Consider the following 27,797-nt stretch of genomic DNA (forward strand, 5'->3'; position numbering starts at 1 on the left):
CATTCAATCTTATATGTAAATATACATTATTTTAAACAGTTATTGTAAGTTCTGACTTCTAGTTAACAAATACATACATCAAATATGTTACATGTGTATTCAAACAATATATTTCTGTTTGGAAATGTTAATAAATCTGTTTACATTATGATATTAATTATTATTTTACTTCATTATATGTTCAGGAAAGGCTGTTGAACTAATCTTTACTGTTTAAAAGTAGGAACATTACCACCTGCAAAGTGTACTCAATATATGTGTATGTGATACACAGTGTCAACATCAACTTGGCATAATTAACCTAATGAAACTAACCTGTAAACACAAAGATAATTTCAAGTAAATCTATTATTCGCAATATGTCACAAGAAATGTGTTTTTCTTATATCAGTCTATAACTCCATGTTTATAAACACATTAGTTCCAGATCAACAAGACATGTTTCAACTATAATGCTACACAATTTTAACATGTACTTCTTAACCATCAAAATTATTATTCACAGTCAGCTTATGGTATACTAAATAGTAGGCTACTTTCAAGTCTGTTTCTGTGTATTGTTAATCTAAATTTCGATCATACTGCCTTTTAGGTCAACGTTGGTAATATTTCAGGAAAGGAGTTAGTTACACCGGTATCTGATTGCTTTTACTTGAAAATATGACTTAGTGATACATATTCACAATGTACCACATTTGTTGACCGTGCACGTTAAAATGATAAACTATGAAGTCAAGTGAAATCGGTTTAAACTCTGTTATATATAAAAACTGTTTTGATTCCTGAGGCACGTGTTAATCAAATATTGATTAAACTTATTATAAAGCACAACATGTCTATATTTAGGAAGGTATAATATCTTCACAAGTGAGGTTGCACAACGAAAATATATTTTCATACATTATGTTCATTCTCAGCTCCCGACTGGTTAATAATACAAGCTTCTCGCTATCCAAGAGTTTAAAATATTAGTGGAGAATGTAATTGTGTAAACTTGCATTCTTCAAGACGTTCAAGTATGATTGCATAGTTAATATAAAATACCTTATAACTCTTAAATTCGTGTCAACACATTTAAAATTCTCTCTCTTGAGAATCTACTCCTAGATTATTTGTTTTTTATATTTTCCAAATACAAGAGACACTCCTACAAATTCACGAAAAATACTTCTTTAAAACATATTTTTAGTTTTATAAAAGTTTATAAATACATATTTTTACCTATCGTAGCATTCAGAGTAAATAAAAGACCATATAAATTAAAAGAAATCGCTCATTTTCAACGTAAAAACAATTTATCACTGAAGAAAGGAAAGTCAATGAGAAGACGAAGTCCTCTGTGACTGGTCAAGTTATTCCACCACTGTTTGATATAAGAGATATGTGAGAATGCCCAGAATTAGTTGTTAAAACTGGACCAAGATCAGACTTGATCCTCTCTTCTGACAACAGCTGGACAATAAGAGTAATTAAGTTGACAGCGCCCTATGAGTCAAGAATAAATGAAAGTCAAAAGTTCAAGCCGGCAAGAAATGAAGATCTGTAGGGTAGGATTAATAGGGTTACCCAGTGCATATATCTATCACTTACTAAAACAGACTGGAATTTCAAGTCAGGAAAGATCAAAGACGCTCAAAGAATTCGTAGAGACAGAAAAGACCTCATGTTGGATATAAGCAAAGAGAAACGATTAAACTTAAAGATAGAGATATAAAGAATATAACTCCTATAGATTATGGTGGTATTAGTACCTGAAAAGTTAAGAACATGGGAAAGAATGGTTCTAAATATCTAGTAACTCATAAGACTAGGGTTCATATCCCATTATAGGGAAGAAATTAGCAATGAACACCCAGATGATCTCCAAATTTAGAATGTAATGAAGTTAAAGGCCAAAACACTTGATTGAAAGGGTTCCCCTTCCTCTGAAAAATTCCTGCTCATTATGAGCTTCCATTCCCAACAGTAATTTGTCGACTTGTTATCAGTATTGTTCATGATAAATAAATCAGCACAAAAGCTAACCTAAAGAAGAGTTTTTGTCTCTCCTGAAATCTACTTGCAATATTTATGGTGATTTTTAGTCAGAAAGCTTATAGTAAAAAAAAAAACAAAAGGCCTCTGGGTATAAGTTGCGTTGACTTCAAAAGCTGAATCATTATGGAACAAGGAACGAGTGGCAGTTCTAAAATTACTGCGATAAGGAAAATTTTATGGAAGTAAAATCAGTTAAATGCTTCTTCTATTTAGAGGAGCAAAATTTGTTTGTTTTAATTTTTTCAATTCGTTGAACGCGAATATTTGTATATCTAACAAAAATTATGTTAGTTAAAACAATATTTCACAAGATAAATGTTTATACTGAAGTAACCTTAAAAACAAAAACAGAAACTTTCGACTAGTTCTGAGCTGATATAGTGGTTCAGTTAGCTGATTGATGTAATATTCCATGTATACAATAGAATCTATTTATTAAAATTAGCAAACATGAGTAGATTCACAACATTAATCAAATAACTAAGCTCGCAGAAGGTATTATAGTCTGAGAAACTCTTAGTGTAGAAAACTCCTCAAAGAAACATTACTTTAACTTGAATTTGGACACTGACAATATACTATAAATATTGCTTACGAATAATGATAGTCTCAAAGAAATGGTTAAACACATTTTACTTTGTTAACGATATCCTTTAGTCCAATTCAGAATCATAATCTACCTCATCATCTTCTACTTGAGAAGTTTTAGTTTTACAATCACCATCATACGTGCAGGCTTCAGTGCATTATATCCCAAGTTTTTTGTAACATTGACCACAGTAACTCTTCATACATATACATACACGAAGGCGTTAAAATGTGACGGTCAATCCGTTGGTAAAAGAGTAGCGGTGGGTGGTGATGACTAGCTGGCTTCCCTCTAGTCTCGGACCCGGCATGGCCTAGCGCGTTAAGGCGTACGCTTCGTAATCTGAGGGTCGCGGGTTCGCGCCCGAGTCGCGCCAAACATTCTCGCCCTCCCAGCCGTGGGGGCGTTATAATGTGACGGTCAATCCCACTATTCGTTGGTAAAAGCTAGCCCAAGAGTTGGCGGTGGGTGGTGATGACTAGCTGCCTTCCCTCTAGTCTTACACTGCTAAATTAGGGACGGCTAGCACAGATAGCCCTCGAGTAGCTTTGTGCGAAATTCCAAAAACAAACAAACCCTCTGGTCTTACACTGCTAAATTAGGGACGGCTAGCGCAGATAGTTCTCGTGTAGCTTTGCGCGAAATTCAAAAGAAACCAAACAGGCCTTGACTATTTGTTTAATTCTTTTGGAATTATGTTATTGCAGACAGTATAATAAATGATATCATAGACTCGATTAATTTCGAGCCTAAATGTTTTAGAAAAACAGTTAGGTTCATAAAGATAATATCATCCATTTTATTGTTATCTATTGATATTTTTTCTTAATCATAAGATATCATTTCTACTTAAGCCCAATTGAAACTTGAATTTTAAGATAACGTTGGAACAAATGTTTATATGTGAATTGAATTAAAAATACATTCCCAACTTTACCGTTTCTAAGTTCATTCTTCATGTAAATCAACATCAAACTAAACATTTTAAAACAAATTTTTGTTCAAAAGACGTAGCAGTTGTCTTGCAGACCCAACAGTGTAGGTGGGGCTTGCTAAATAGGTGCTCATAGTGCTATAATATGTCGGATATTGAGGATCCCCTTGGGTAAATTTGAAGGGGAGTCCTGACATTCTGTGCACTGACTGTGTTGCTTCAGGCTATTTGTAATTTTGACTTTGATTAAAACGTAATACGTTTGGTTCTTCCATGTGTAAAATTTTTCTTATATATATTGAAATAAAAATGTTTTTAATATTACTATTGAGAAAAACAAAGTAGGTCAACTTTAATTTTATAATGACCATTGAAATACTCATTAAAGTTATAAATATCTCTCTTTCCACATGAATTTTCTTGTAAAAAACTCAAATTTTGTAAAACGTAATGAAATCTTACATATTTTTAGCCATTAAATTTATTTCGGCTACACTTACCTATGAGTTATGAAGTAAGTACATTTTACAGTATACAACCATTTTGAAAGTATGTAGGGAGTAATGCCTGCTGTGGTTGAAAAAGCTTTCTATTGAGTAAATAGTAGCAACAACTGTTATAAGTACGTCAGTTAACAACCCGTGACTTAATATATATAATTTATCCACATTACAGACTACTAGAACATAAAATTAACAGCTGATAAAATAAAAAAATATTGAACTCAATGTGCTACTGATACTGACCAATAAGCCAGAAGACTGTGGGGATAGGATAACCATGAACATGGCATTCTAATGTTAGGTTTCTCTGTAGGACGACGCTTATTGTTTCTGGAAACTTTTCTACTCGAACAGGTGCTAAAAAATAAAGGAAGAAATCACTCTTTTTTGTAACTTGCGTTAATTATTCACTGAATTACTTAATAAATTGATATATTTTATTTTGCATTTACAATAATTTCGCATAAAAACAGTTACGGACGTATCATGTGCGTATATTTTCAAAGGTAATAAAAGAGTTATATTATTTGTAAACATCTTAAAGGTAAAAAAGCTTGTCTGATCAGCATTTTCTTAAATTACTGTTGACAACAGTCCTAGACAACTAGGCCTATAGGAAAATGAAATTTACAGTTATTTTTTTACTTTAGATTAGTATTGACAAACATTCTGCACAACTGGGCCTAAAACAAAAATACGCCGCATATATACGACAGATAAACAATCTAAAGTAAGAGTGCAAACAAAATAACAATTCGTGAGATGGACCAAGACATCTACGCTAAATTTGACTCTCCCTGGCCTAAAACATGGATTGATTCCCGAGGAAGAAGTTTTATTCTTGTTTGGTATGAAGAAGATTTGGCATCATATGATGAAGTTTCTTTCAAAGTATATCTCAGAACCTAAGAAAGTCGAAATGTTGCTCTATGCTTTATTAGTAAAAGTGTTAATAAAAGTCCTGAAATATAATTTTACTTCAAGTGGATTTTTCTTCACCACATGTTTGTTTCAAATCATATAACACTTTGAGCAGTATAAAAATCGAATTGGAGTAGAAGAGGTTATTATTGAATATTGATTCTATTAGTCAGTTACATTGAGTTGGATGTAATGATATATTATTTGATTGAGTTTGCTAATATGACAGATTCATTATTATATATGTATTTTAATATAGATATTTGTTTCAGATAAATATATATTCAGAGATGCATGTAACTTATACCGTTAAATCTGAATTGCAAACTTCCCGCATATTTATTAAAGTTGTAGAAGATTCTTGAGTGTAAGAATATAAATGCTAGTATTGTTGTTTCAGCTGAAATTTCTACAATCTTGCCTAAGGTTTATAAAAGGTAACCAGTTCAACGCGCAGAGACACAGTATGTATTATTTGTTTACTACTTGGTATACTATAAATATCAGAAACTATAAGCGTGATTAACAGTCATTAATCGGGAATATCAAATATCTGATGAGGGACGTTTATAGATTTTGAACATTATAAGCAGTTTGACTTCAGCAGATTAACATCGGACGTTAGTATTTTAAGAATACATTATATTATTTCAGCTGTAAAAAACTCATGTGATCAGCGAAAAGCCAGCTAGCTCTCCGTTGAGTGAATTATAACGAAAGCTATTCGAAATTAGTTAATTCATCGTGAATCATTAACAGGATATCAAGGAAGTTCCGGATCAGATAGACGACTCATTATTGTTTGAAAGTTTATAAAAATATTGTATAATAATCACTGTTTTTAATAATTATTTGTAATAACCGTTATTATAAATTGTATTATTGTTTGTATATTAAAATATATTCGTGATAAGAATGAAAACTTTGTGTATCAATATTGTTAGAAAATATCATAAATTTGATGCACAGCGACATTTAGTTAACTTCTGAATATGAATTATAATTTAACTTAGTTTTATGCTATTTTAAATCGTAACACATAACATAATAAGTTGGATGCTTGTTTTATTAAATTATGACACGTAACACTAGCCAATTAGTTGCTTCAGTTTTGTAAATATGAAATTGAATTTTGACAAAGTAAAAAGGAACATGCCATACTTTTTGTCAAGCGAGAAAATTAGCACGTAAGTGAACTTGTTGTATAACTTAGACTGGGAACTTAAACTTGTTAATCAATAAGAATTTTAACCTCAATCACCATTAATTACACAGTAAAGAATAGGACAGTCCGTATAATCTACTCATGTTACCATTATTGTTCTGGCACTTATGACTACACTAGTTACGCTACAACTTCATAAAGCTGTGTAATTTAGTAGTGCAATTGAATGAAATTCATTGTCTAATCTAAATATGAGAGAAAGTCATACCAAGCATAATTTCAAATAATTTTCAAAGTGAATGAATAGAATAATGAACACTAAATTAGTACCTCGCTCTACCTCTGAAAGACCCAGTTTTAACAACTATGTATATCCTTCTAAAAACAATCAAGAATTGTTGCTGCTCTGAATTGTTATATTAAACTGAAGTTACTATATCAAAGTTTTAGAATAGAGTAAAGAAGAAGGGTAAAACCATACTCGAACTTACTAAAGATGTAGAAAACTTGTTCAAATTATGTTATACAGATACTCCAAGTGAAACGATAAATCGATTCTCACGTGATCAGTTCGTAATTTCCATAGTTGATTAAATGTGTAAATTAGGCTAAAGCAAAATAAGTGTACATCTTTAAAACAAACTGATCAATAAAAAATGGAACTTAAACTAAACAAAATCATAAATAAATAATTAAATTATGAGATAATCATATCAAAGTGTGTAGAAATTAAATATCTCTAATGGAGGTTTAGAAAAACTTAAACTGTAGGTTATTCTCCTTCAAACATTTTCACAGTCTATGTACTCGAAATTTCCAGTAACAATAAGGATAAATGCAGAATATAATGGAGAAAACCAGCTACAACAGAAGAAAAAAATACAGGTAATCATAATAAAAGGTTATCTTACATGATAGTTTTTAGAGGTACATTGATGAGAGAATTGTCAGTTGGTTAGTTTAATGGAATATTTTGTCAGAACAGCCCCTCGTGGCGCTTGATTTTCAATCTGAGGGCCGCGGGCTGGAATCCCTGTCCCACCAAACATGCTCGCCCTTTTAATCGTAGAGGCGTTATTATGTGACAGTCAATCCACTGCTAAATTAGAAACGGCAGGCACAGATACCCCTCGTGTAGCTTTGCGCGAAATTCAAAACAGACCAAACTTTCATCCTCACAACCGTTATGGTCTAAAGTGCTTAAAACAAACAATATCCACCAGAAAATTATCAATTTCAGTAACATTACTTATCTTCTTGTCAGAGGTTTCAGAAGATTCAGCACTCCACATTTAGTAATTATAGTTCAATATTTTCCACAGAAAATAAGGTCAGCATATAGAAGATTATCATAACATTCTCACTTTCGTTAATTTTTTCATACCAAATTTGAAATTTACCTCGAAATAAAATTTAAGATGAAATATAAAGAAGTGTTTCTGCTTCATGATTTTCATTTACCGAACTATATCATAAGTTTATTTGTTTGTTGTGAATTTCGTGCAAAGCTATTCTAGACCTATCTGCGTTAGCCATCCGTAACTTAGCAATGAAAGTTTGTTTGTTTTGGAATTTGGCACAAAGCTACTCGAGGGCAATCTGTGCTAGCCGTCCCTAATTTAGTAGTGTAAGACTAGAGGGAAGGCAGCTAGTCATCACCACCCACCGCCAACTCTTGGGTTACTCTTTTACCAACGAATAGTGGGATTAACTGTCACATTATAACGCCCCCACGTCTGGGAGGGTGAGCATGTTTGGCGCGACGCAGATGCGAACCCGCGACCCTCAGATTACGAGTCGCACGCCTTAACGCGCTTGGCCATGCCAGGCCTTAGCAATGTAAGACTAAAGGGAAGACAACTCGTCATTACCACTCACATCCAACTCTTGGGCTACTCTTTTACCAATAAATAATGGGATTGACCGTCACATTATAACGGGAAAGGCAGCTAGTCATCACCACCCACCTTTAGCTCTTGGGCTACTCTTTTACTAACGAATAGTGGGGATTGACTGAAACATTATAATGCTCTTCACAGCTGAAAATGTTCGGTGTGACTGGGATTCGAAACCGTGACTACCATATTATGAATCGAGCGCTCTAACCATCTGACCATACTGGTCCAACGAAAATAAACTAGTTCCTTTTTCGTAATTTGAAATAAATTATCAGGAACAGTGAATCGCTTTATTTTCAGTTACTAAATAACGACAAATGAAAAAAAAATCGGTTTTCCTCGTTTGTTTATCAAACTACTTCCTTCTTTATGTTACTCATTTGAACACTGAACCTACAAAATAAAAGAAGTAGTTCGTTTATGTTATTCAAAAATAAAAAAAAAAACGAAAAATGAGCAACGAAAAACAAACTGCTTAGTCGTTCGTTTTTATTTTCATCCGAAAACAAAAAAACCAGTTCTTTTTTTCTTTATTCAAAATACACACAAAAAGAATATCAGAAAACAAGCTGGTTCGTTGTTCATGTTTCTTTGTTCAAAAAAAATTTATTTATTTTTTGTTATTAAAGACAAAAAAGACACTTTTGCAAAATATGAACACTGACCTTAGAGCTATTTTCAGGCAGTTATAAAGTTGATCGCTCTTACGAATAATGGCACAGTTGTATATTTGCTGACTTACAACATTAGAAAACCGGTTTCGATACCCCTGATCGGAAGAGCAATACAGCCCATTCTGCAGCATTGTGCTCAACTACAAGCAACCACAGTCTTACGAAAACAAGTAATTTTAGTTCACACTGCTATTTTGAATATTTATACAACGAGATTTTATCTGTATAACAGAATATTATACCTAGATGTAGCCCGACATGGCCAGGTGGTTAAGGTACTCGACTCGTTATCTGAGGATCGCGGGTTCGAATCCCCTTCACACCAAACATGTTCGCCCTTTCAGCCGTGGGGGCATTAAAAAGTCACGGTCAATCCCACTATTCGCTGGTAATAAGTAACATAATAGTTGATGGTGGGTGGTGATGACTAGTTGCCTTCGTCTAGTCTTACAGTGCTAAATTAGGGACGGCTAGTGCAGATCGCCCTCGTGTAACTTTGCGCAAAATTTAAAAAAACAACAACAAACATCTAGATATATCTTTTTTTTACTTACAACGGACTTGTATTTTTTGACCAATGGCCACAGGTCGAGAGAGAGAAGAAGGATCCACAGTGCAGCTGTATTCTCCAGCGTCAGATTCTTCAGCCTCATTAACTATCAACTTTTCATCTTTTAGAACGATATTAGATCCTTTTTCAGGAACAATCCTATGCCCATTTTTGTACCTGAATGCAATAAAATCCAGCAAATGGTTGATACCTCGTTTTTAATTTATACAATAAATTCATCAGTGCAACTTCGTTTAAAAGACAAGAAGTAAACTTTTATCATTCGAAAAATACCGTTTATCTAAAATTAATACTTAAAAACTAAACTTTTGTTTTGGTCCTCAAAATAGTTTAAACTCATTAACATAATTTGGATTGAAAGTGGTCATTAAGCTTTTTACATTAGTAAACAATAATTAACCGATCCCATTTCTTTATTAAAACGATACATTCCAATAAAATTATTTATTTTATCTCTTCTGTTAATTAACAATATGCATATTGTTATATTAGTTTAACTTAAAGTAATAAAGCATATTTACCAGCTTACTTGAAACACAGCTACGTCATCAAGATTACATTGCAGTTGAAATGTTTTACCAATTTGAAGTACAATGTTCTGATCAAAGGCTTTGTTCCTCATAGTTTCTTCAATTCCATTGATTTTCTCTAAAATATTTTTGTTGGAATATTATTCATCTCAGTGTACTATTTATAGTTTAAATAAATCCAGTATTATGTTATGATGATATAAATATTTATTTTCATCCTCAAGTTAGAGATTTATTTTTATAATGTTCTTTGCAAGCGTGATCCGCATATTACATTATATTAAGTAGAAAATATAAACAACCCAACAGTAATTAGTTATGTTAGCTGCAGAATCAAGGATATTTTCAGTTAAATAATCTTTATTGTTACGCACAAAGATACACAATAACTCGTCAGTGTTCTGACCACCAAGAGTGTGAAACCAGGTTTTACGACTTTTAGCCCTAAATTTTGCCGCTCAGTCACTGATGGAGCTTTTTTTATGTAATTTATATATTACTAGAGACCATGTAACTAACAAGTGCTTGGACTCTCAAGCAATTTGGTAAATAAATAGTTTCAGTGAAATGCGTTTAAACATTCAAGAACATCAAAATTTCTAGGCTCAAGTAATTTAGAGCTTTCCCTGACCTTTTAACCCCCTTTATTAAACATTATTATGGTGATGATTTCACCATAAAATCATAAAAATCATTAATTATATTTTTGAACAGCAACTGGATTCTTAAACAGTTATTTTATCTGTAATGATGTGTAAAATTTCAAATTTTTCATGAACTAAGTTGTACTAGTGGTATTTCTAAGTGCGCGAGTATGAGGGTATTAGGAATTAAAAACCATGTTTTTTATATCTCTGAAGAATGTGAGAAATAAATTACTTAACTTTTGGAAGTCATACTAAGCAATTAGTTTGTTTGGAATGTCCTTAAGAACATGTACCTTATAATCTATATAGATTTTAATTAACGTTAACCAACCAGACAAATACACATAATGAAATAGCTTGGAATGCTCATGTTCATGTACCCTATAATGTGTATAGATTTTAATTAACGTTAACCACCCAGACAAAAACACGCCATGCAAAACTTTAAAGAGTGTAAACAACAAGCAGCATAAAGAATACTTCATCAATACATTCGTTATATTTCAGTCAATATTATTGACATTAATATAAAAATATATTTTCTTTCATACAGTACGTTCAAGCACACTGTTATAATAATTTATATATACGATTAATTTCATTGAAGAGACAAAAACTGTCATTATACATACGATGATCCACAGAAACTATATGTAAACGGTGTGACTCTCGACTGAAACTGTTGCACCTATATTCTCCTTCATGGTAAATCTGAGAAAAATCTACTGACAAACGAAGTCGGATTTGGTGATTTTTCAGTTCTTTATGACTAAGTGTGTAATTATTTTGTTCACTCGGCACTATCACAACACCGTCCTTTGTCCACTTCGGAATGTCAAATTCAGAGATTTCGCATTCAATAGAAAACGGGTATCCTTCTTGAACTATTTTCTTTCCGAAATACTTCACTTCAAAAGTCTGTACTTCTCCTAATCGAGAGAGAAAATATTTTACTAAATACAAATAAAACACAGATTTTCCTTATCTAATTGTTTCTTTTTTTATAAAAAGAGTTATCGTAAACCCTGAAGACCTACAATAATTTTATAGGACTGGAACTACATTTCTTTTGATAATATAATAAAATGAAATTTAAATATTTTGTGAAAATTGTATAGTTAAGAAGTGCCATCTACAATTTCTGTAGTATGTTGATCAGCACTCCAAGGCCCGACTTAGCCAGATAGTTAAGGCACTGGACTCTTAATTTGAGGGTCGTGAGTTCGAACCCCCGTCGCACCAAACATGCTCGCCTTTTCTGCCGTAGGGGTGTTATAATGTGACTGTCAATTCCACTATTCGTTGGTAAAAAATTAGCTCAAGAGTTGGCGGTGGGTGGTAATGACTAGCTGCCTTCCCTCTAGTCTTACACTGCTAAATTAGGGACGGTTAGCGCAGATAGCTCTCGTGCAGCTTTGCGCGAAATTCAAAACAAGCAAACAACACTCCAAAACATTTAACTTTATTTGCAAAACTTTAAAATGAGGAAGTCATGTTAACTGATGAAAGCTAGTAATTACTTTTCTTTATAATAGGCTATAGCCGTTCTTCTGTGCTGAGAATGCACATTCTTCAATTGTTTAGCCATTATAGAGTGTCATAAACTAAACGATTAAAGTTTAGACATACTTCACGTAGAAAATAACTATCTGTTGTTTTATTCCGTGCACTAAGAAAGATAAACATAATAAGTGAAACTATAATATCCATAATAATGGTGAATCTGTAAACAGTGAGTAATAGTGGCATACATATAATTAATCCAATTATTATTAAGTCTCAGCATCGTTATTAGACAGACAAGGAAAACAAAAATGTGTACGTAAGTTATTTATTACAACTTCACGTAAACAATAAAGTATAGTAAGGGTGTTTATAATATCGTGAGTATGTTTCATAGCATGCACAACAATCCGTCTCTTCTTGATACTGAGGGGAAACGAACCCGTGATTCGAGCATTGCAAATCCATAGACTTACCGCCGTATCACCGAGGGATTTTATGATAGTGTACAAGGTATGAAATAGTTGTGACCGTTCAGTGTACGACGTGATTTTACGAATTAAAACAAAGAAATTTACGGAAACGAAGAATAAAATACATACTAAAGAAAAAAGTAGGCAAGAAATATTTATAGCAGTCTATGAAATGAATCGAAGCTAAGTTATTGCAAAGTAAATGTAAAGTTGTAATGAAGGCAAATTTAGCTGATTATGCAGAAATGTCAGAACGCGTGTTAACAAGGTATAAGAATATGATCTTGAAAACTGCGCATGCGGATTTCTCGAGTTATTTAAGTCGAGAAAGCTCATAGCTTATATACTTTGTGTAATTTCCATTTATAGGGAAATGACATGCGGGTTATATGTTGTTTAATTGAAATACTTTGCAAATACAGAAACTAAAGTTGAAATCAAAGAAAGTTGTCACGTGATGGCAACAAAATTGTGGTATCGTTTGTGCATTCTCGTTCCATTAAAATGTCTGACAAAGAAAAAATTATATAGGTGATTCTGAATGTAAAAGTAAATATGCGATCTAGACTTCTCGGACACAGACTTTCCTATCACTATGAGATTTATAATGTTTGATTGAGAAATTTGTTTCAATGTTCCGGACTGAAAAACAGACAAACGAAAATATATTATTTATATAAATAGGAGTATTCAGTGTTTTACACAGGTGTGATTACAACAGAACGAGAGAAATAACAATGAACATTTGACACGTGTGTATGGTAACAATTACTTCTTGAACGTTTTGGTATAGATATATATTCCATTTTCAGCAAGCTATATCAAACAGGATAAATTATTAGGTAAAATATTTATAAATTAAAAATGAATCAGATAAATAAAAAATAAGATAATTAAACAATATATTATACAAGTTTTCAGAACAGGTTTAATTACAGTGAAGTTATGTTATTTAAAGTTGGGAGCATATTTAAACCAGACAAACTTACTTTAATTAAAAGTTCAGTATTTGATGATCCAGATGAGATGAATTTGAAATTCATAATCAAGGTGGAGTGGTTAGTGTTTTCACTTTATATGAGAATTGTGAACTCTGGTGGATTTCACAGTTTTGACCACTTCTGCTTGTTACTACCATATGGAGTCCGGCATGGCTGGTTAAAACATTCTATTCGTAACCCGTGGGTCACAGGTTTGAATCCCCACAACACCAAACATACTCGCCCTTTCAGCCGTTGGGGCGTTATAAAGTGTTAAAAGAGTACACAATAGTTGGCGAGTTGGCGGTGGGTGATGATAACTAGCTGCCTTCCCTCTAGTCTTACCCTGCTAAATTAGGAATAGCTAGCGCAGATAGCTCTCGTGTAGCTTTTCGTGAAATTCAAAGCAAACCAAACCGTTTTACTTTGTTAACGATATCATTTTAGTACAGCTCAGAATCAGAATCTACTTCATCATATTCCACTTGAGAATTTTTACAATCACCACCATGTGTGATACATTACATCCCCAGTTTCTTGTAACATTGATCACAGCAGCTCTTCATACAAATATATACACAGTTAATTCTACAATTGAAGTTAGTGCGTTGTTACGGCAGTATCACAAATTTATCACCATCTTTGGCTTTGGAAGAAAAGTAATGCAAGAACATCCTCGTATCAGCCTCCTCGTGGTAAAGAAAATAATGAATAATAAACAACGGTTAACAGAAAAACCTCTTCTAGTTTATTTTGGATCTTCTAGGGTTAGTCAACTGAAATATTAAAAGAGTTTTTAATCTTAACATTAAAATCACCTTACACTCAAACTAGTTAAAGTTTTACACTTAACTCTATATATTCACAGATAAATCTTTAACACAGTTACTCAATTAAATATCGTATTTAAGTGTACTTTTTACTAAATATTGTTAAATTTCATGAAGATTTACGAATAGCATTCAAAGTTATAGTGTGTATAATTTCATTGTTACTGATAGTTATAAGGTTAGTCAAAATGACTAACCCTGTATACAAAGAGCTAAAAACAGCTATTGTTTTTTTTTTTTGATATTCTGATACTTGTTTTAAAAACAATACACTATGTTTATGGAAAGTACACGATTAAAAATTCAACATGTAACTGACAAGATAACTAGAGATCAAATTTCACGATTTCCTTTGTTATAGTTAATTCATTGTTGCGAGGGACACGGTAAATTAATACACCTTAATAGCTGTCTCCGTGTTATCCTTTTATTAGATATTGATTAAACTTTTAAATTTTAAGGTTTCAAATTATGTGTATTTCTTGTTTTAAAAATTTACATTTGGAGAGTAAATACATTTAATGGACACAAAATGCATACGGTCTTAGTGCTCAGGACCTTACGTTTTTCCACACGAAAATCGTCCTGAATATACATATTTTCATTCTGATACCAACTTCTTGTTACCAAGAAGTGTTTTTCTTTTGATGAATTAATCACTCGGATTTTATCTTTCAGCTTTAGAAGCAAATAAAAGTGATTATTCACGGCTCTGGCTTCTTGAATATTTGTTTAATTCTTTTGTGGTCATGTTATTGCGGACCGTATAATAAATTGTCTTAGACTCAGTTAATTTCGTGCTTAAATGTTTTAGAAAAACAATCAGGTTTATAAGAATAATATCATTCATTTTAGTGTTATCTATTGACATTTCTCTCTTAGTCGTACGAAATCATTTCTTCTTAAGACTAACTAATACTTTAATTTTAAGATAATATTTGTACAAGTCTGTACGCTCGAAGCTCACACCTATGGTATGCTTCAAGGAATTTTGCATTTGAAGCACCAATGTGCATCATGTTAAGGCAGAGATAAATAAAATGGTCTTCACTCATATATTCCCCATCTGAACCACATCGCTATTAGAGACAGCATAAGTTGACAAGATTTATTGCTACTGTTGTAGACAGGAAAGCAAAAAACAGTCAACACATTTCTGTTTGAGAATACAGCAAGAAAAGATTAACATAAATGTATCATAATTGTCTAACAAATTGCTGCATCTAACACTTGGTTGTAGAGTCAAGTGATGTAATACATCCCACTTGATCTGTATCCTGGGTTCTGAATAATTAAGTATTTAGATGAGAACCAGTATAATAGTTGGGATGAAATGAGCAAAGAGACCTGCAAAAGGTTTGATCTAGAAGGGAAATCAACTTTACACAGAATAAAAATTATGGCTCAAGAAACAAAGTATTTGAAAATCAAATTGTTTATGCAGGTTAATTGTATCACTTATGCAGGAAAGCCTGTTGAAGCATGGCTGCAGTGGGCTTTGAAGACTAACTAACGAAGATGTTCGTCAGGGTCTGCAAAATAAGTCTGTACGACATCACATTGAAATAATCTAGAAAGAAGGTAGTATGCTTAAATGACTCTATTAACGGTCTGCATCTTGTTTGTTTGTTTTGTATTTCGTTAGAGGGAAGGCAGGTAAGCATCACCGCCGATCGCCAACTCTACGACTACTCTTTTACCAACGAATAGTGAGATTGACCGTCACATTATAACTCCCACCCGGCTGAAAGTGTGAGCACGTCTGGTGTGACGGGGATTTGAACCCGCGACCCTCAGATTACGAGTCGAGTGCCTTAATCACGTGTATGGTTATCACTCATAGTTTGTTTGTGAAAAAGTAAAGAAGAAATACTGAAGGTTTAGAGAAATATTTTGAATGCATATTTGTGTATTTACAGTTCTCATATGGATACATATCTGAATACTTTTCAGGGTACTGCTTCAGTATGTTAGATATCGTGTCACTTGAACGCGATAATAAAAGCAGACCTTATATAGCTTGCTTTGTTCTGTGAAGAACAATATATATGTATGTGGAAACTATGTGCAAGGTTGAAACAATAAAATATTTACATAAATCTGAAAATAGTAGAGAAGTTCAAAGATTTTTCGAATTTAGTTTTGCTATTAATGATTATTTGTTGTAACTCTCTGAAAGGTGACAGCATAGTTGACTGTTCTAACCAAAGCTGGTTCATGGTTTAGCTGTACTGCTGAATTTGAAGTTATTTTACTCATTAAAGCAAAATTCAATAAATGCATTTGTGTCAGTTTATTCAAGGACAAATGTTCCATTTTTATATTGGCAGTAGTGATAGTATAATTCAAACGAACATTTTAAATGTATTTTAGTATTCATTAAACCCTTCCACAACTTACTATATGGATGAGAGCTTGGTATCACGCATGTATTGTAGATAATGTATTTTAACCTTACCTGTGTCAATGATTTTGTTTTAGATGTTAGGTGTACAACCACATATAAGATTTCAAACCTCAATTTAAAATTATAATTATATTTGCATTTAACAATTATTTAACCAAACATGCTTTAAAAATAATTTTTCTTTGTGATTTTGTAAATGATTATTTAATGTACTTTGTTGAGAAAAAAAAAATCAAACTTACATTTCCGCACAAATCTGCGGGTTCTCGCCTGCAAACAACACATTTATATATTTTTTATTCATCCCCAAATCACGGGTTTATATTTGTAAAAATTAAAACAGTCTTCAAACTCACCCTAAAAAATGAATAAGGAAGGTGCAACGTAAATTAAAAATTACGCATTATAAAACGTGTTACACGCGTTACAACTGTTTTTTGTATATATGTTATATTTTAATCAACGAAAAAAGAATATTATCATATTATCTAGCTTCCCGCTAGTACAGCGGTAAGTCTACGGATTTTCGAACGCTAAAATCAGGGGTTCAATCCCCTTGGTGAGCTCAGTAGATAGCCCGACGTAGCTTTGCTATAAGAGAAACACACACACGTCATATATTTAAGACTATTTTTATAAAACTATGAAAGTGATATCAAACTCTTATTCAAATACGTTTTAAAAACATTGGAATAATTTTTCATCATGGTTGTCATTTTTGCATAATATAACATTCAAACAATTTTAACATTCGTATTATTAATTCATGTTGTAACAAAGTATGGAGATTTTCACGAAACAGAAATGCTTGTTTTGAAGGCCTAACATTTTTCGTTATCCAATATGTACAAAATCCAGTTGAAATTAATTATTTTAGATTTCTGCCCCTGTAAGCTGATATGATTTGTGCACCTACGATATATTTTTGTCCCTAAGTAGAAGTGGCCTAAGGCAATTTTCTGCATTTTTATGTTAGAATATAACACACGCACATATATATATACATAGTCTTGTTGCTAAGCGACACAGACGAACGGTGAGTTACTAAAAGACAGTTGGGTTTTATTTTTATCAAATTTATGTATTTATGTCATTTAAATGAAATAGCGTGATGTGCCAAGTATTTTGTTGCTTTCTGAGAAAATGATTAAATACATCTCTTATAGAGAACATCAGTGGAATTTTAATGAGAAGATTATAAGTCTTAGGAACAAACCAACGATCTTGGAAATTTTTATACTTTGTTCAGAATTTCCTCTGGTTCTCGAAAACATTTTCTTGTTGAATTATATTTGTTTGAAGGCTATGAAAATTTTACTCTGTGACAAGACATTAGATAAACTTAACCTTGTTTCTCCTAGCCTCATGTTTTAGGGGTGGAAATGGTAGAAGCTATCAAGCTGGTGGTTTTTTGTAAGGTATGTAAGCTTTAACTAGACTGATTGTAGGCTTAAAGTGTGTAAAACAACGGACCAAGAGTCAACTGGCTGCACTATAAACATACTGTTGTTCATCAAAGATAATATGTTGCTTCTGTTACCCACCAGCCGTGTACATTCTCATGAGTATTTAAAATAGTCAAAGCTGCAACTGTCGATAAATACGAGTTTTCACAGGAACAAATAAAAGTAAAAAACAGAAAATAGGTTATACTAAAACTGATAAAGATAAATAGTTTAAATGGGGAAGTGGGTTATAGCTCTGGTATAAGACAGCTTCTCTAATCACATTCGACTGAATCTCATCTTGAGCTTTTGTAAGTTAGTTTATAAAACCACAAGCTTCGTTGATTACGCTAAGTTATAGATATATGATGGAAGTCCTATTAACTCAAAAAAGCAGAATATAGAGAAAAGAAGGAGTTTTGTATGGTGATGAGAGAGAAAACTGTTAAACTCAATATAGGTAATTTATAAAATACTGCCACGAGTGCTTAGCTAGTTGTTTGCAAAAAACCAATGTCTGGGCTATTAGACCGTTTAGAATAACGTTCAGAATGACATCATTAGCCTCTTTCAGGCTGAGAATGAACAACCAATACTATAACTTAAGATAACGTTAGCCCAAAAGTTAAAATAAGGTATCGATCCCTAATTTCCGATCTTGATTATTACAATAGATATCTACATCAGCTAAGATTTGCTACACACCAATCCTTTCTTTTCAAGCTTCAGGTTGGAAGTTAAGAGTTAATATTGGCAATGTGGGTTTCTAGATCTACTCGGTCCATAATAGTTAAGATAAATTTCAGACTGCTGAATGTTACATCCGATAATTTAAAGAGAGCTGCAGTGGTTTTATCTTGGGCTACTGAGTGCAGCTGTAATATATAAATATCTAATAACATTTTAAAGAATTACTTGATTACGATTCAAATTGAATGTCATGATAAAAGACAGTTACAATTTAATTAATATGATGTTCACCTGTAAAAATGAGACAATAAATAAGTAGTCATTCATATGATATACAAAAGCATGTAATGCAAAGAGATTGGGATACTCGTCGTGTAGAGAAAGTATTTATAAGGAAGTTTCGATAAATAAATGTATAACTTATGAAAATAGTAATTGTAGAATTAAAAGCAACCACATGATCAATAAATTGAGAATTATTGTTTATGAAGAGAGTAGTTCCAAGACCTACATGATCTAGAATATTGTTCTTATTAAGGGTAATTAACTTCAGTATTTGTAGTTCAGGAGCTTAATTTCATTGGTAATTTTCTTTCTATACCCTTACACGTAACACTACACTTAAAGGAGCTTGTTATTTGATTTAAATATTATTGGAACATTATCATTTTGAATTGTATTTTGATTTAAAGATTTAAAGAGTCTAATCTAATATTAAAATGGTGATTCGCATGTAAGAGAAATTGTCAGGTCTTATATCTTGGTTTAAATTGTTCAAAGATTTTATCTTTCTCTATACCGGTGCTAAAAGTTTTATTTATTAATCTGTATTATAGTTTACATGTTTCAAAACGTCAGGATATTCACGTCCTACGTGGAGGCTAATAAGTCGGATTTGAAATATAAAAATGTTCTTGTGTTTTACGTTATGGATTAAATTGAAAGTATAGCATAGTTGTCTTATGCATTTTAAAGAGTGCTTTACAGTCCTTACTGTGATGTAAAAAGGCTGTTCTGTTTCTAAAATGATTTTGCTAATCAATGCACTTACTTTGCGACCCACTTAAAATAATTTTTTTCTGTGGTATAATATTGTAGAAAAGAGAGTTTTGACTTTGCATTTATGAATTTAGAAAGAGCTAACTTGTTGTATTGCATTACATATGTTGTTAATCCATAAAGAGTCTCTTTATTATAAAATATTTTACTTTACATTGATGTCATGGATGTCTAATGATCAAAAGGTTAGCGAGTTACTCTGTATGCATTCAGCTGTCTGTTGATCACTTAGTTACTAGCAACTATTGGTATGGAGTTAGTATATTTAGTAGGTTGGGTAAAATAATTATTTGTTATAAAATGTTTCATATAGACCAGTTTGTGTAGTAGCTAGTGAGATGACAGATTGAGTTTAGGTTACTAGTGTACTTATGTTAGCCTCTCTTTTATTAGAATAGACTATGAGTGTTTAAGAGTGGTTCAGAGGTACTGAAGTGTGACACATATTATTTTAAGAATTTAGCAGCTTCAATAAATATTTTTTTCCCTCTGGTATTTCTTATGTTAGTGCAATAAAGATCACTGTATCAAAGAAAATAAGTTATAATAATACACCAGGAATAATTTTGATTTTACATATAACTGATTTATCATTAAATTAATATTTGTATGCAAACCAGTGTTGTTGGTATTATAAGGGTGATTTTGTTACATTCCATTTCAAACACTGACAAGTTTTTCACATCACACACACGTGTGTATTGTAGGTTTTATTTGTTTTGAATTTCACGCAAAGCTACAAAAGGGCTATCTACGCTAGCCGTCCCTAATTTAGCAATGTAAGACTAGATGGAAGGCAGCTAGTCATCACCACCCACCGTCAACTGTTGGTCTACTCTTTTACCAACGAATAGTAGGATTTACCGTAACATTATAACGCCCACACGGCTGAAAGGGCAAGTATGTTTGATGCGACGGGGATTCGAACCGGAGACCCTCATATTACGAGTCGAACGCCTTAACTCACCTCGCTATGCCGGGCCGTGCATTATAGGATTGCGAATGTTATGCTGTTTTTCGTTCAGGGCCTGCTGGTTTAATTTGAAAGATGGGATTTGTTTTAGGTATTTACCAGTTAAAGCTTGGAGGAGATGTGTGTCCTGTTTAATTTTGGTTTTATTGTTCTTTCATCAAGTGATATATGTGCATTTTAGAGTTGGAGAGCAAAGAAGAAAAGGATGTATCACAGGCTTGAGAATTAAAATATCATATTGACATTGAATGAGAATTGGCTCCAGGAGGAAGCCTAAGGTAAAGGGATTTAGATACATAACTATTATCTTGTGATATAAGTACGTCTTATAGATGTTTGATGTGTGTAAGTTCATAACTGTTTAATTTCTGCACGATATGGAAATTGTAAATCCATAATTCCAATATCTTACGTACAGTACTTAGGAACTGGTATTCCTCAGCTTCATAGTGTTAACTATCTTGTAAAGTCAAAGTTTTATCGTGTATATTTTTTTTTCTGCAACGTATTCCTCATGTGTCTAAAGCAAGCTGTTTTATAAGATAATGAAAATGATACGGCATCTCGATTCAATTAGTTGCACTTTTGACACAATCTCTGTTAATGAATTCTGTTTTTGTTTAACTAAAAAAGTGATTTCAGCACGAATATCATGAGTTATACGAGAATCACCACTCTGCGAACGACTGTTTGTGTTACTAACCGTGGTATTCATATTTCATTGAAAATAAGTTAGAAAAAGTGAAAACGTTCTAAAAAACTGATTTCTTTTCCTGAAAAGTGTTCGGATTAAAAGTGCTGCACAACAAAAGTGTTAGTATTAAAAGTGCTGTATAACAAAAATGTTAGGATATAAAGTGCTGCATAATAAAAGTGTTCGGATTTAGTTCTTTATTCACACGCAACTCATTGCAACAAAAAAGATTCAGTGTGCAGAACTCAAATTTTCATACATTTTACTAACATAAATTGTGATATTTTTGTGCATTAAAACTGGTACCATTTATTGAAAAGATAATAGTTTTTAAGAACTAAATTTTCTCAGCACTATATCTAAATTAATTACATCACTAAAGATGTAATCAAACTCTCACGTACAGTCCTAGTCAAAGTCCTGTTCGTGTTGTGAGAAGAGTACTTTTATTTAAAACTGTGTTCTATTATTAAGAAACTTCTACAATTATATAGACAATGGTACAAAATCCTGTCACAAATTACAGAAATCCAAAGCCTACTAAATTTGATCTTGCTTTGCGGATTTGCCACCCATAAACAGACACAAGAAGAACAAAATAGGTCTTTTAGCTTCCTGAAACTAAAGCCTGTAATGAACAATATCTTATTTAACTAAAAGAGTGTAAACATGCTACATGTTGGTGTCTTTGGATAAAAGATTAAAACATACGATGACCACGTGATTACATACACACCCGTTCTTCTTCTGACGAAAGGTCGTCCTCTTCCCTACAGATTATTGGTACTTTTAGTCTGTTTTAACAAAGGCTTTTGACTAATAATTTTCAAGCATAGATTTGCGCTATTTTTTTACTTAATTTTCACCAGGGTCTTCTCGGCTTTCCTATTAGATCAAACCTAGCTTGACGTCATAATGATAATATGGATAATACGGCGTTAAAAATATAACACCGTTCCTGATCTGATTTTGGAAACTTTCTTCTTGACAGGGTTTTATACAGCATAAAAGTTCGGAAATTTAGGCGCTATTTAAGACTATATTAGTGATTAAATTCAGCTAAATTGGGAAAGGAGAATCAAAAGAAGAAGCATTGTAGGATAAAAAGTAGAAATGGACTCGCGTAATTCACGAAATTCGGAACATTTAACGTAACTGGCAGAAACTTGGTTCATATATATATATATATATATTGATGGTTGTTAAACATACCACAACTACGTTTTAAATTGTATGAAATTGTTATGGATTTTTTTTTCTTATGCCATTCAGTTGACACTGACATACATGTTACATCTTTAATAGCAAGACTGTGCGTTTTACACTAACTTAATACGTTATTATTTGTTTAATGATATTTTTTTTCAAAAGAAGTAAGTTTTTTTATTTGTTGCGTGTAAATTTTCATTGGTGTTAAGCAAAAATTTCTATAATAGGCTGTCTCTGGTGTATCCACCACAAGCATCAAAACTGAGGTTTTAGCATTATAAGTTATCGGATTTACTATTGAGCCAGTGGAGAACTTTCTAACAACTCTCTAACAATGCATTTAAAGTAACTACCATGTACTCTGTAAATACATTGTTAGATTGTTAAATGTTGATTTAAATTCTAAATCCTACTTTACTGCTTAAACTTGTGTACTTGAAAATGATCGCACCAGTAATCGAAACTTACATGTTTTAAAAATATTATTCCTTGCTGTAAAAGCTGTAACATGTAATAAAATAATACATATAAACTGTAAATAAACTCAAAACAAAAAAGTAAAATATTTAGGCTCAAATGTCCTTTCTGTGTTTCTTCATTATAGAATATTAATTTCTTGCTTGAAGTAATTAAATCGCCTTCCAATGGCACAGCGGTATGTCTGTGGATTTACATCTCTGAAAATTGTGTTTTTTTGGATAACTGTGGTGGAAAGAATACAGATAGCTCTTTGTGCTTAACTACAAACAAACAAGTAATTAGATCAGACAAAATACGATTTCCAAAAATACTGTCTAATGCTACATCTCAACATTATAGTTTTAAATACTGTTGTCCGTACGTTTTTGTATGTACGTAACAGCTAATAAAAGAAACAGCCTTTAGAAACCATAATGCGCATGTGACGCAGACGTTAACTGTTAGCCTACACATACGCTGGTATAAAGTCAAATAATCTTGATGGAAATATAAAGTCAAATGTATATCACCTCTCATCACTTACTTGTAAAGAAACACATAACAGTTATAGAAACCAGGTACAACATGACAGGTTTATCTTCAGTTCAGTTGATACCTTCATCGACAAATTGAGCAGTTTTATCGTTCTGTCTGTGTACAAAAGAAACAATCCCTGTGAAGGGATGGACCAGGTTCCATGAATTATTCTTGCATTCTCTAATATGTTTCTCACTATATTATCCCACTCTCAATTATAAACACAATTTATACACTCACCGACTTTGTTAAGCGTAATTTCGATATTTCTCGTAACACATAATAAAAATGAAAATATTCCACGCCAAAAGCAAAAAACTACAGAACTATGCGAGTTTTCCTGTTCTTAATCATTAGCCGTCTGCAGTTAAAAATAACTGAGCGACTCTTCACCCTTGAAGTTACAACCCATACACACGTATCATTGCAACGGTGGTAGAACACAGTCTTGAGAAAACTAACAGTTCTATGAAATTGTGGTCCTCATGACTCCTATTTAAACAATACTGAGCTGAAATAAATACATTTAACTTTCAGCAATATTCACCTTTTCATAGCGTTTTAATATGTATAGTAGATGTGGATACACACGGGTTCTTTTAAAATTAAATAATAATTTGAGCTGAAAACAAACTTTAAACTGGGTTATAATGAATATTCTATAGTTTATTTTATTCAGACTTTAGTGGGATTTTTCAGTGTAATTATTCCGGCTTCAATCATTAAAATATTTTATTTTATTTCTCGTGCATATCGGATGATTCACAATCTCGACATTTCACATAAATGTGGGCCTGGCATGGCCAATCGCGTAAGGCGTGCGACTCGTAATCCGAGGGTCGCGGGTTCGCGCCCGGGTCGCGCTGAATATGCTCCCCCTCCCAGCCGTGGGGGTGTATAATGTGACGGTCAATCCCACTATTCGTTGGTAAAAGAGTAACCCAAGAGTTGGCGGTGGGTGGTGATGACTAACTGCCTTCCCTCTAGTCTTACACTGCTAAATTAGGGACGGCTAGCACAGATAGCCCTCGAGTAGCTTTGTGCGAAATTCTAAAAACAAACACATAAATCTTTTATCCTATTTTGTATTTCTTTATTTCAACGAAGTTTAACTAGTAACACACTGCAGATGACTCATCTCGTAACATTTGATTATGAAACGATTTAAAACAAATATCTCGTTGTTTTTCGTTCAAAATGTTGTCGAAGTTTATTTCAGTAAACGCATGTTTCGTTTATACAGATGAGCAAGATTTAACACGAAAATTTTAGTTACTTCTTTTAACGTGAAAATTAACACATAGCCTTCACCTGCCTATTTTTTAACTTTCTAAAACAAAAATAACTTTCATATAAATGTTTCAAAACTTGCATAAGAATTTAGAATTATTTAATCTTTCTTTCTTAATATCATGAGCCATGGGAACACTAACATAAAAAAAATATTTAGCTTTAAGCAACCATAGATTTCCTGGAAAACATACTAATGAGATAATGCCCATATAGTTTCACATTATGAGAGTTATGACACTATCTATGTTATTTCAACAATAACTATGGATATTATCATATATGTATGTAAACTTACAGAATGTTCCAAGTTAAATCTATAAACTGTTTTAAAAGATAAAATGGCGTATCAGTTTTCTATGGTGAATAAACCACAAATTTAAAGTTTATTATAAAAAAACTCGAAAAGATATTGAATTAACCAATCAGTAACATTTATAAAAATATACGTTAAAAATAGCTAATCAATGAACATTGAATAAGGATTAAGAAAGGTGAGAAAGTGATCACTTTTGATCACGTTTTGATAATTAGAGCACTAATCATTGGAAAATTATTCGAATAACCGACTACGTTTCTAAGTTATGATTTGGTTTGGTTTGAATTTAGCGCAAAGCTACTCGAGGACTATCTGCGCTAGCCGTCCTTAATTTAGCAATTTAAGACTTGTCATCACCACCCACTGCCAACTCTTGGGCTACTCTTTTACCGATAAATAGTGGGATTGCCCGTCACATTATATCGCCCCCGCGGCTGAAAGGGCGAGCGTGTTTAGTGTGATGGGGATTCGAACCCACAACCCTTGGATAACGAGTCGAGTACCTTTACCAGCTGGCCATGTAGGGCCTTTTAAGTTCAGTGGTTGTGAAAACTTATAATCCAATATACAAGAAACAGATGCAAGGTGAATAAGAAATTATTCCCTTTGACGTGGGTTTGAAAAAGGAATTTAAAAGACAGTTGTCCAACAACAACAAAAAGAATATCGGGAAATGTTGGAAAAATGAACAAACCGAAAGAAGTGAAGGAAAAAGGAAAAACAAAACCTACTTCGAAGTCTGTATTATTGATTGTTGTAACAAACAGCAATTGGTTATGTTTACATTGATATATGGCCCGGCATGGCCAGTGGGTTAAGGCGTTCGACTCGTAATCTGAGGATCGCGAGTTCGAATCCCCGTCGCACCAAACATTCTCGCTCTTTCAGCCGTGGTGGTGTTATAATGTTACGGTCAATCCCACTATCCCAACTCTCGTTCACGACTTCACTGCCTCCTCTAGCTTATTTTCTTTCTCGACTTTTGTTGATATGATTAAAACTTCAAATTCATCTTTTATTCCTGGATTTTGCTTCCTAACGAATTGAAGAATCCAACTTCTTAAACCACATTCGTAAGATTGCTTTGACACTACTTTGTTATAGTGGTATATGCTATACTTGTGCGTGTTTCTATCAGAAACAGACTTATACCAATGATTGCTTGTTTTGTTTGTTGTTTTCTGAATTTCGCGCAAAGCTACACGAGGGCTATCTACGCCAGCTGTCCATAATTTAGCAGTGTAAGACTAGAGGGAAGGCAGTTAGTCATCACCACTTACTGCTAACTCGTGGTCTACTCTTTTACCAACGAATAGTGGGATTGATCGAAACATTATAACGCCCCAAGGGTGAGTATGTTTAGTGTCACGGAGATTTGAACCCGCGAACCTCGGATTAAAAGTCGAGTGCCTTAACCACTTGGCTATGGAATACTGCACACCCCTGATCACCAAGGATGTAGGTTGTGACCTAGCTTCTGGAAGGTATGCAGTAATCTGCTTTGTTTTTAATGCATCCATTAAATCCATTTTTTTAGTAATTTGTTTAGGTCAGTGGGTTCGTGTCCTTGAACTAGGATATCGCCTTTAGATTGATATTTGGTTTACATCTTTTGATTTCATTTGTTAATTGTGGTTGATTGTGTGTGCCTGCTACTCCATGAATTATAATTGAATATTTTGGTGTTAGTATTACTGTTATGTTTGTTTGTTCCTTATATTTGTTTTCTGTGTTTGATTTTAAAGTATTTTTGTTGTATTTTGAATTTAATTAATGTAAATCATTCAGTACCATCGGGCTGTAATGATGTTTCAGTGCCAATATCCATGGTTACGTTACCATTTTCAAACATTGTCAGTTTCTTTTGTCGTGTTTTCTAAGTGTAGTTTCGGCCTCGCTGTCGATGATTTATTTTTATTTATTTTCATTTGGGTATTTAAAAATATTTCTTTTTTACTACTTTTAGTTATCTCTTGCATTGTTACTAAATTTATTTTAGTGGCAAGGTGCAAAAGAGTTCTTAATTGATTTCAGTTCTTACAGCCTTGGCCACCTATACTAAAATTACTTTTTTCTGAGGATTTAGTAGATACTATCGATTCATGAGTTGATTGTTTTAATTTTGTCGGTCAGATTAATAAGGTTGGAGAATTCTTTCTTTCTTTTTCGTCCTGTGTCAACAGACGATCCCACAAGGGTGAATTAACTCAATTTGATTTAACTTTTAGTCTCACGCTGTTCACTGACCTTGTTGAGCGTGAAGTTTGGTGGCTTCGCTCGTGAGGCTCAGTATAAGCTAGTCATGACAGTATTGGAGTTGTTTCATTACTATGAGTTTGGATCTTTTTATTTTAGAATTTCCGTTTCAAAAATATGCGACCGAAAAAAGAGGAGACAAACGAGGCGATGACGGAAAGAGACATGGCAATCAGTGTGTAGAAGCGTACCAAACATCCAGAC

The 27,797-nt window shown here is 32.8% G+C and overlaps 1 protein-coding gene across 1 annotated transcript in view; it reads right to left on the reverse strand.

Moving 5' to 3' along the window:
• The window catches only part of LOC143253943 (neural cell adhesion molecule L1-like), a 75,433-nt gene extending 51,335 nt beyond the window's left edge, over positions 1-24,098 (reverse strand). The window contains exons 1-5 of the mRNA XM_076508574.1: positions 23,736-24,098; positions 11,102-11,398; positions 9,814-9,940; positions 9,276-9,448; positions 4,307-4,420 (exon numbers count right to left, since the gene is read on the reverse strand). Coding sequence (XP_076364689.1) covers positions 4,307-4,420; positions 9,276-9,448; positions 9,814-9,940; positions 11,102-11,398; positions 23,736-23,778 — 754 coding nt within the window. The 5' untranslated portion in view covers positions 23,779-24,098. The remainder of the gene's footprint in view (positions 1-4,306; positions 4,421-9,275; positions 9,449-9,813; positions 9,941-11,101; positions 11,399-23,735) is intronic.
• Between the last annotated feature and the right edge of the window lie 3,699 nt (positions 24,099-27,797).

The sequence above is a fragment of the Tachypleus tridentatus genome, chromosome 6, assembly GCF_004210375.1.
Source record: "Tachypleus tridentatus isolate NWPU-2018 chromosome 6, ASM421037v1, whole genome shotgun sequence".
Taxonomy (NCBI): domain Eukaryota; kingdom Metazoa; phylum Arthropoda; class Merostomata; order Xiphosura; family Limulidae; genus Tachypleus; species Tachypleus tridentatus.